At 47.4% G+C, this 10,422-nt stretch overlaps 2 protein-coding genes and 1 long non-coding RNA gene across 5 annotated transcripts; 1 reads left to right on the top strand and 2 right to left on the bottom strand.

Moving 5' to 3' along the window:
* The first annotated feature begins 4 nt into the window (after positions 1-4).
* Positions 5-2,889, top strand: LOC4328106 (pentatricopeptide repeat-containing protein At2g17670). 3 transcript variants are annotated; one of them, XR_003240755.2, is made up of 3 exons: positions 5-1,200; positions 2,270-2,366; positions 2,436-2,881. XR_003240755.2 is itself a non-coding variant. In XM_026023143.2 (2 exons), exon 1 carries the CDS (start codon positions 65-67, stop codon positions 1,166-1,168), a length of 1,104 nt encoding a protein of 367 aa, XP_025878928.1. In that variant the 5' UTR covers positions 5-64; the 3' UTR covers positions 1,169-1,200; positions 2,436-2,889. The 3 variants fall into 3 exon arrangements, 2 of the variants coding, with proteins under 2 accessions (XP_025878928.1, XP_066163567.1); XM_026023143.2 differs by lacking the exon at positions 2,270-2,366 and having other exon boundaries at positions 2,436-2,889; XM_066307470.1 differs by lacking the exon at positions 2,436-2,881 and having other exon boundaries at positions 2,270-2,415.
* LOC136355182 (uncharacterized) lies at positions 2,233-3,882 on the bottom strand. The gene is made up of 2 exons (XR_010739370.1): positions 2,902-3,882; positions 2,233-2,788 (listed from the first exon to the last, which is right to left on the bottom strand). It is a non-coding gene; the product is annotated as an uncharacterized lncRNA (long non-coding RNA).
* Positions 3,883-5,254: 1,372 nt separating this feature from the next.
* LOC4328105 (uncharacterized) lies at positions 5,255-9,794 on the bottom strand. Its single transcript, XM_015769733.3, has 2 exons — positions 9,128-9,794; positions 5,255-6,303 (listed from the first exon to the last, which is right to left on the bottom strand). Exons 1-2 carry the CDS (start codon positions 9,632-9,634, stop codon positions 5,473-5,475), a joined length of 1,338 nt encoding a protein of 445 aa, XP_015625219.1. The 5' UTR covers positions 9,635-9,794; the 3' UTR covers positions 5,255-5,472.
* Between the last annotated feature and the right edge of the window lie 628 nt (positions 9,795-10,422).

Raw genomic sequence — 10,422 nt, 5'->3', positions numbered from 1 at the left:
TCCCGTCTCCTTCTGTCACCATTCGATTCCCAAACTCTCGCCGCCGCCGCCGCCGCCGGGGACGATGGGGAAGGTGCCGCACGCCATGCGCGCCGCCAAGCTCCCCCTCGCCGTCCTTGCCAAGCCCACCCATGCTTCGGCTTCCCAGCCCCCTGCGCCGCCGAGGCCCAGCAATCCCAGGCACCGGAAAACCCCAGCCAAGGCTTCCAAAACCCCGGCTCCGGCCACGGCCGCCGCGCCGCCGCCGGTAGAGAAGAGGCCGATCAAGACTGCCTCCGACCTCGCCGCAGCCATCCGCGCGGCGGCCGACGCCGACGTCGACGCGGCGGTCGACCTCGCGCGGTCCGCGGCCCGCACCATCCCGCTCCCGCCGCACTCCCTCTCGCTGCTCCTCCGCCGCCTCGCCCGCCACCGCTCCGTCGCCGCGGCGAGGGGCCTCCTCGCGGAGCTCCACCCCTCGCCCGCCTCCCCGCCGCCACGCCCCGCGCTGCTCGCGCTGTCCGACGCCGTCTGCCGCCGCGGGGAGCCCCGGGAGATCGCGCAGCTCCTCCCCGTCCTCGCCGACCACGGCGTCAAGGCCGACGCCCCCGTCTACAACGCCCTCATGAAGGCGCACTGCGCCGCCTCCGACCCCGCGGGTGTCCTCGGCGTCCTCCGCCGCATGAAGGACGACGGCGTCGAGCCCGACCTCGTCACCTACAACACCCTCGTCTTCGGCCTCGCGCGCGCCGGGATGGTCACCAAGGCAAGAACCTATCTCGACGCCATGGCCGCCGCTGGCCACTTCCCGGACGTCATCACATACACCTCGCTGATGAACGGGATGTGCGTCAAGGGCGACGCCATGGGAGCGCTTGCTCTCCTCGAGGAGATGGAGGCCAAGGGATGCGAGCCGAATGAGCGAACATACAACACTCTGCTCATGGGGCTCTGCAAGAACAAGAAGCTCGACAAGGCCGTCGATGTTTACAAATCCATGGTTGGTGCCGCGATGAAGCTTGAAGCTCCAGCTTATGCGACATTCGTCAGGGCGTTGTGTCGTGCAGGGAGAATACCGGATGCATACGAGGTGTTCGACTACGGGATCGAGAGCAAGAGCTTTGCGGAGGTGACGTTGTATACTGAGCTCGAGAACTCGCTCAAGTGGCTGCACCGGATGAAATCATAAAGTAGGCTGCATGGCCAGTATCTTTGTCCCTGGTACTTGCTTCAGCCTTAGTTTTTTTTTCCATGAAAAGCTAGTTGCCTGCCTTAATTTGTTGTATTACAATGAAATATGCAAATTCAGATGAATCTGTGATATGATTGTTTGATCTACCAAAATGTACAATTGAAGCTACAAAATCTTGAATATGCTCTTAGTCCTTGAGAATCAAAAATGGCAAGAGCCCTATTCTGATCTGTACCAAGCTTTTCTAGCTTGATTCGATGCTTTTGTGTAAACAAACACAATTTTTTTTCTTCAAACGATTTTTTTTTCAGGTGTGACCATGAAAAACATCAACACTATGAATCAGAATCACTAAAATCAAATATTGTATCTGAATAAATTATCTAGTAGTGAATTGCATGAGCTAATCAAGTACATGGATCATTAGTGCAGTGTTTTTATCATGTACAAAAAGCATGCTATTGGACTGAGATTTTAGCTGCTTCGGACATCTTACCTATTGGTATATCCCTATATAAAATCAATGCAAATTGACAATAGTTTTCTCACAGCTTCAGCAAATGTTCCAATAATTTTTGCTATGCTAAGTTTACATTTGATATCCACATTGTATTGTTTTCTCCTGACTACGGTAGCACTTTAGTTATTCTCTGTGTTATATTAGTGAGTTCAATTGTCTTCTGAAAGGCATTTGGTCATTCTCATGATGAACTTAATCAGTTTTATTGTATTAACATCCCATTGGTTTGCACTTGCTAGCAATACTATGTTTCTAGTGTTTCTTCAAATCCTCCAACAACCACCGCTAGGGTTAGTTGTTTGCGGCATGACTCTGCTGACATCCATTAACATCTTCCTATTGACAGTGGAGCACCACCTTGTGGGTTAGTTTTGGTATGTAGTGCCCCCTAGCAAGCATACAAGATTAAAAAAACACACAGAAAAACCATGCAGCTGTCAGATAACCAGAGATGCACCCTTTTTTAAAGGCATTTCTCAGCCTTCATTAAAAGCATAATAGGTTTTTCACTGAAACACAGTGAGTTTCAGGACATCTTGAAGAATGTGGTAAATTACTCAAATCTTGTAATTCACTAGGTACTGCAATGGTTCATGCTAGCATGGGAGAAAACTGAGTCATCATGTCCTGCCTTTTCCATGACCGGCAAGCTCAACAGAAAAGATGTCCGCAGTTGTATGGTTTTCTGCTATCTCTATATTTTAAATACCTAGCTAGCACAATTCATTTGTTCCCTTTTTGCAGATCCAATATTTATGAAAGCACAGCTTGATTACTTGAATGGTCTGCATCAGATGTTTATACCCTTTTGTTGGTACCGACTACTGAGCAACTTCATACTCCCTCCGTCACAAAAAAAAAAAGACAGATACATAGTCAGGGTTTGCCTTTTTTGAGACGGAGGGAATACTTTGGAATGCTCATTAGTCTTTATGCAGCAGTGGAATCTCATGCAAAAGAAGGGATATTGTACTAGAGGAATATATTGGTCTTTTTCTATTGGTGTCCCCCCACTTTGGTCCCTCTGGGATCAGTTTTCCTGTAAATGTCTGAATAAATCATCCAAATCTCAATTTCTGAAGGTCCATATGGTCCATCTGTAGGAGACATTAAGCTTTTAGTAAACTGACTGTTGTCTACTGGAGTAAAGCAAAAGATTTGTGGAAATAAAAAAAAATCCTGCTTGTGTAAGATTTTAGGATTTTGTCACCTGGATCCAGTTTCTCATGCCGAAGTTTTGGTGTCAGCATTCAGCAATCCTGTGAGTCATGCATAGCTGAAGGTTCATACTGCTGCCTGTCTCATCAAAAGTTCAGATTTTGCAATGTTGTTTGGGAAGGTAAGGTCTACGCATTGTCCCTAAAACACAGCAATTTTTGTTTCTCACAGGAAACACGTCAGCTGCTGAGAAGGCAATACTGAAGACGAAATGGTCTGTCAACTGAATCTTGACCACTGCAGCTATTTGTAATAGACAAAAGCCAAGATTGATCATAAATCAAAATGAAGTGCATGGCAAGAGTTGTAACGTGACTAAAGAAGAATGCAAGGATCATGGAAAAAAAGCTGAGAGAAACTGGCGGATGCATTGCCTTCATGTCAGTATCAACATATAGCTGCGATGTGCCTCTCTGGTCAAGTGATGGCCTCTGTGATGGATGATCTTGTAGAACATCCAGGAACATGGCAATCCCGATTAGGCGATTAAACAAGGAGATCAATCTCGCGTGTCATCCAGCAAAATGATAGCCAGCTCTGAAAGTCAGGTCCAAGTTATCACACCTCTTGAGCTGACAAGAAGCCAAGTTAGATTAACAGGAAGAGGAGCAGAACAAACGCACCAACCAGTCTACCACAAACAGGACAAATCAATAATTGAATATCATGCGCGGATTGCTGCTGGAACAACAACAAGAGTTGATAGATTCGAGCTTTGCCTTATGCAACAGGTGAGAGCTCCTTTGCTTTTACACAATGCAAATTCCATCCATGGATTGTCTCTGAAGATAGGGTTGTAACATCCGGCAAGAAACATATGGCCAACATGGAGCGATCTACACAGGAGATGCCATACGGTAATTGCACATGGAGAGGAATAGGATTCTGATGCAAAGGCTCAAACAATTTTCAAAGAGAAAAGGAAAACGGATCAGCTCCTTTAGGTCGCAAGTTTGTCAGTGCAATTTTGTCTGAAATGACAGGAAATAATGTGTTGCACCATGTTTTTGCGTTGTTGCTGCTGTCGTTGGTTGCCTGGGGCTTAACCTGACCAGTGGAGGAGGAAGGACCAAGGACAATAACACATTACACGTAGGACAGCGAGGTGGTTGCTTGAGGAGGAGAAAGCTGCATTGATGGCTTGTTGCTGCTGGTGTTGGTGTTGCGGGGACCTGCTTGTCTCTGTTGGCAGATAAGAAGCCAGCTCCTTTTATCCGTCCTTGTGTCCTCCCTGTTGGTCGTTACAGATGAGATATTAACTCCATCTTGGAATGTTTGGTGTTTTTTGACCAGAAAAACAAAGAAATACACTCTGAATGAAAATGCCAGAATGTATCCATCAGTGGAAATATGTTAACAAGAAGGAAACATCAAAGGTTAATGAAATGGATGGATGATATCACTGGAGTTCATATATGCATCATTGGACAGGTCACGAACATATCCCCTCCATCCTAGAAAAAAGAAGAACTTCTAGCTATGAACAAATGTGAGCATATGATTTGGACAAAGGAAAATGACAAGCACAGAAGCACTTGGGAGAGAAATTCCTGATCAAATGTGCCAGTATTTTGGCATCTGAACATCCGTCGCCGTCCAAACTATGCCACAAGAGGGAACTTAACATGTCTTGCAAGAAAGCAAAAGAAGCCTCTCCTGCCTAGTGTATACCAACCCTGCATTCGACGGCGACAGGTATAATTCTATACAAAGCCAAATCCATCCATCAGAACTCACATTAACCAAACATAAGAGCTGTCACTATCTTAAAGGACACACCATCTCAATCTCATCGGTCCCAAGTGAGGAAAGTTTGGTCAGCTAACTGAAAAGAATCCATAGCACAAGCATGAATCTTGATCGGATTACTGAAGTAACAAGAGTGAAATTTACCCTAGCTAACGTATATGTCACACCATTTAAACAAGGAATAGTTAGTTTAGTAGGAGATTGAGATACAAGGAACCAGAGATCGATCGATCGAGATATTGCGATGATAACCATCTGATGGGGTAACAAACAAGTGGTCATAAAATTGGGCAACCTAGAGCTAACACTAGAAGAAACAGCAAGCAAGAATGATGGGTAGATCGATGTGATGCCTCGTCTTATGGTGATTTGCCCACCAAATAATAGATTTACACACACACACAAACACCAATCATACACTGACCAACAATGGCACGAACTTGCAAGAAAGGGCTAGAGGTGGTCCAGATGGATACAGCTTTACACCAACCATCAGATTAGATTAGTAGTCAGCTTGCAAGAATGCATGAGACATGCTGCCTGCAGCTATCGAGCGTACTATTAGATTAGGTTTATGTTTTAGTATCATTTGTAAGTACAAGAAACGAACAACTGATCATGCAATTAATGAATTTTGACGCTATATACACTGTGTGTGTATTCAGTATTCTTCATCAGTGATCTCTAGCTAAATCTCTATGAAATTTGTACAAAAATATGTATCAGTTACCACTATCCAACTTGTATTCTCTTCTTTCTTTCTATTCCTTTTCTGCCTTTGGTTTGGTGTTCCTGAGGGAAAAAAATGGTCAAATCAATTTTGGTTGGGCTTGGCAGTGACAGTGGCATTGGCAGAAGCGGAGCGAGTGGCGAGGCGGAGGCGGCCGGCGCGGCAGATCTCGGCGGGGGCGGGCGCGTCCCACCGCTCGGCGCGCGTCATGAGCGCCGCCACCTCCGCCACGCAATCGTCCGCGCCCATGGTCGCCACCCTCCGCCGCACCGCCGCCGCCTCCTCGCCGGCGACCTCGTCAAACAGCGCCTCCCACCCTTGCTCCCACGGCACGCTCGCGTCGCACATCTCCAGCGTCCCGTTCCGCCACTCCGTCCAGCTCCACCCGCGCACCAGCCGCGCCGCCGACGCGCACTCGCCGCCGCGGCACGCCGGCCGGCACGGCCGGCACTTGGCGCCGCTCAGCGGGCCGGGGCTCCCCAGCGACGCCACGGGCACGCCGTACGGCGCCGGCGGGAACGAGTACCTCCGGTCGCTCAGCACGCAGAACGGCAGCCGCCGCTCCCTCGCCTTGACGCCGGCCACCTTCAGCTGCGCCTGGAACGCCGCCTCCGAGTTGAGCTCCTGGTAGCCCGCGACGTCGAGGCGAGGGATCAGCGAGAGCCTGGACAGCGCGACGCGGGACGCGTGGCGGCCGCCGGCGCCGAGGCGGTCGTTGAGGCCCCCGAACCGGGACCCCTTGGGGACGACGTAGGCGCCGCCGGCCGGGAACGCGTCGGCGGCGGCGAGCGGGCCGGTCCAGAAGCCGTCGACCCGCGTACGGACCACCCAATCGTACGTGAAGTTGCCTCGAGATTCGCGCTCGCGGATCAGGTCCAAGCACCCTTCCACCAACCGAAAATATTGCAGCAATCCCTGCTCAATATAGATACATACAAAAATGAGAACTCTAATTGCAGATTAACAGCAACTTCGTCCCATAAAAACCAACTCTCACTTTAAATTTAAATTTAGACATTTGGTGTTTTTATAGGACAGGGAATATACTCTAATATATAGTTAGACACATAAGTAGATACAGTAATAAGTATTCTAATAGATTGATTTAATCTACGGATTAGGTAGATTAGTCACTGTCAATAACTTTTTTTACGACAAGATGGAGAACACATGACAAGTTTAAATCTACTTTGTTTTTTTCTCTTTTCCGAGCATTGACGTTTGCGGCATCGGTTGTTTACATGGGGATGAGGTATCTATCTACTTGTAGCTTGTCACCTTTTCTCCAATTCTCCCAGAGAAAGCATAATGCCATCATAATCCGAAGCTTTGGAGGTGAATACAGAGGATGCAAAAGACGAGCATAAAGCAAGGCAAAGAACAATATCTATCAAACTTTTGTGATGTAGATGACAATGGCTTTTCAAGAGACTTTCTCAAAAGCGTCACTACGTACCCACATTACCTGCCGTTTTTAATACTACGTGGAACATGGATTGTCATACACCTTTGCACGTTATTATATTCGAGCAAAACAAATTATGTTAGACCAAGATGATGTATCCGTACATTGATGGTATAAGAACATCACGTTTCTACAGTAATTTCAGAAGATATTTTTTTTACTGTTCCAAATGGTCGGTACCAAATTTTGTCTTGTAGAACCTAAATAAACTCTAATGATGAACTGTCATCCTCTGTTTTGGAGGGCACAAATTTCATTGGAAAAAAAGTCCAAATGAAACCAGCAGTTTATTTGCAGAAACGAGGATATGTGCCAGCCTAGCCTGATATGCTTTGTTTACACTAGCAATCGCAACCTTCTGGTTACTCTACTGTATGTATAGAAGCACTCATGTGGAGCCAGCCATGTGCTCATCTACTAATTGACATGCCGGTAATTTGCCTTTAATTTGCCCCCCTCAGTCTCTCTCCAACCAACCATGGATCAACACTGACACACACAGCATCTCATGGATAATTCAGGCTGATCAATAATACTCAATTACTCTCCATTTCACAATATAAGACTTTCTAGTATTATCCACATATATATATACTTCCTCCGTTTCACAATGTAAGTCATTCTAGCATTTTTCACATTCATATTGATAATAAATCTAAATAGATATATATGTCTAGATTCATTAACATCAATATAAATGTGGGAAATGATAGAATGGCTTGTATTGTGAAACGGAGGGAATAGATGTTAATAAATCTAAACACATACACATGTCTAGATTCATTAACATTTAAATGAATGTGTACAATGCTAAAAAGTCTTGCATTGTAACGGAGAAATTACTAGACTAATTAATCGTGGTAGTTAAGCACACAGACAGTTAGAAACTACCATCGGATTGGGATCAGTCATGGTAGTCGTGGCACGTGCTGACGTGCATGCCTTATACCTACGTGTACTGGTAGTCCTATGGGTGCACCCGCGTAAGATTTGTCACAGTACTAGCCAAGTACATTGTGACAAATGTCTCACAGTGAAAATCAAATGTGCACACGGCAATGTCCTATTCAGTTCGTAGCTTCCGCCGAACATTCACAAGGACACAGTGCAAAAAACGAAAACACGACACAATTTTTTTGTTGGTACACAGTGCAGAGCGAGTCAGAGACGGGTCATTGATTGACACGTACCGAACTGTCTACGAAAGGAACAATGACTTTGTGATCAATCATCCGATCGACGACTTGGCCAACCTTGCTTACCTTGCTTGGACCAAAGACTGACTCGGATATTTATTTACTGTTAAGCACATGATTTCTCTTCTGAATTCTGAATTTGCTTTCTTGTGCTGATTCTACTGTAGTGTTCGTCCTTATGAACAATTGAGAGTTATGGTCCCAACGCGTTGATGCCTTTTGAGAACCAACCAACTCGGTGATTGTGATTGATATTTTTGCTAGCTGTGGGCAACGAGCTCTCATTTAAAAAAAATAACTAGCAGTAGCGAATTTGGCCGCTGTCTAGCTGACACTTTGACTAGATCCGTGAATTTGGAATGACATGCATGCATGGCCCGATGGCTGGCCAATGGGCCATTAACAAATTGATGATGGCTCTATACAATTCCCATGCGACTTCCGCGGTAGATAATAAGATGCAAATTGATTAAACTGGTACCAATTCAATCTTGCTTGGTTTCTTTTCCTCCATTTGAAGACGTTATCAATCTTAATTATCTTTTGGACCTAATTAAGGGCTTAATAAATTAAAAGGATATAGAGAAATGAAACCGCCCCTAGATTAAAGAGAAGAACCCAACAACCTGCCCCTACCATGCCATTGCCACCATCACCTACCTTCGGTTTAACTTCAGGTGGTTTTACTACTTTATTAGGTAGTTTTTTACTTAAATGTTTTTTTTAATATAAGAAGAAAGGTTGAAACAAATTATCTCCAAATTAAGCAACGTGGACAGATTAGCAGAGGCGACAAACAAGTCAAGACGAACAAACAGAACACCCAACAAAAAATCGATAAACAATTAGCAATGTGTAGGGAAAAAAATTGCAATGAGGAGTATGCAGCGGCAGCAAGCAAGTCTAAGGATGAAGAAAACGACGCAACGTGCGGGGAAGCTATCGTTCGATCGGAGTCGGGGAGGTAGCTAGCATGCGTGCGTGCGTGGTTTGATGCGGAAGCAAGGAACAAACCAAACCAAATCCAACCATGGAGTAGTGGGGGTGATCGGAGATTGAAACGGCGGCGGGCGCGTACCTGGATGCCGTTGGGCGAGTTGCTGGCGGTGAGCACGCGGGCGCGCTCGGGCGTCTCGGCGATGCGCTCCGGCCGGAACACCCGCACGGCGGCGAGCCTGGATCCCGGCGGAGCGGCGCGGGCGAGGAGGGAGAGCTTGTAGGCGTCGGCGTCGAGCGGGCTGTGGAGGAACACGTCGACGACGGGCGCGCCGCCTTCGCCTTCCTTCTTCTCCTGCTGATGCGCGACGAGCGGGGCGAGGACGTGGCGCGCGATGGAGGGCCCCGTGAGCTCGAACCGCCGCGCGCCACCCACCAAACACACGGCCACCCGCGGCGGCGGCGGCGGCGGGGGCGGAGACGGAGCGTGCCTCCGTCCCAGCGCGACGAGCGACGGGATGCGGCCGATGGAGGAGGGGAAGGAGAGCGCGGCCGCGAGGAAGAGGAGCAGCGGCGCGATCACGGCGGCGATGCGGCCGCCCCTGCGCGCGGCGGGGAGTACCGACGACGCCGCGCCCCCGGGCTTCATGCTGCGGTGAGGAGGCGAGGGCGAGGGCGAGGGCGAGGGCGTGGGCGGTTGCTAGCTCATGGCGGCGGCGGCGGCGGCAAATAGTAGTGGGCGCGCGATGTGAGGGGGGCGAGGTGGTGAAGAGGGGGAGGTTGTGCCGCGGCGCGGTGCGTTGCGGAGGAGGGAGGATGGGACGACCCGGCGACAACTTTGATGCGGCCTTTAATGACCCACGTCTTTACTATTTACTGTTCCTACTACTATTTACCCTTAGAGCAAGTTCAATAGTATAGCCAACTACTAGCTCCAATTCATCTATAGCCAATCTAATAGCTCATTCATACAATAGTTACATACTACACTATTAATATCTAGTCCCACCTGTCATAGACACACTGCGTTTTAGAGTCTGTGCTACAACTGGCTACAAATCTATAGCCCGTTGCTCTTCTCTCTCCTGATTTATCTCTTTAAAATATGTTTGCAGCTGGTTTATAGCCTGCTATTGTACCTGCTCTTATATTACTTATTTAGAGCAGGAAAAGCTATAAGCCAGCTATAATCACAACATATCGAGAAGAAAAGAGAAGAGAGAAAAGAAAGCGGCTACAGATTTATAGCCAGCTGGAACACAGACTCTAAAATGTTATGTGTGTATGAGAGGTGATATTAATGGTGTAGAATATTTCTATGGTTAACTATTGTATGAATAAGCTATTGGATTAGCTATAGATGATTTGGAGCCAGTAATTGGCTATCCTATTAAACTTGCTCTTATTGTGTAAATTAAGATATCAATTTAAATCATA

The sequence above is a fragment of the Oryza sativa genome, chromosome 2 (genome assembly GCF_034140825.1).
Source record: "Oryza sativa Japonica Group chromosome 2, ASM3414082v1".
Classification (NCBI taxonomy): Eukaryota; Viridiplantae; Streptophyta; class Magnoliopsida; order Poales; family Poaceae; genus Oryza; species Oryza sativa.
This window is presented reverse-complemented; position numbering and strand designations above follow the sequence as displayed.

Excerpts from the sequence above, each read along its gene's own strand:
- LOC4328106 (XM_026023143.2), top strand. The coding sequence starts at position 65 with ATGGGGAAGGTGCCGCACGCCATGCGCGCCGCCAAGCTCCCCCTCGCC.
- LOC4328105 (XM_015769733.3), bottom strand. The coding sequence starts at position 9,634 with ATGAAGCCCGGGGGCGCGGCGTCGTCGGTACTCCCCGCCGCGCGCAGG. Across the intron at positions 6,304-9,127 it reads ACTCGCCCAACGGCATCCAG|GGATTGCTGCAATATTTTCG; the intron begins GTACGCGCCCGC and ends TATATTGAGCAG.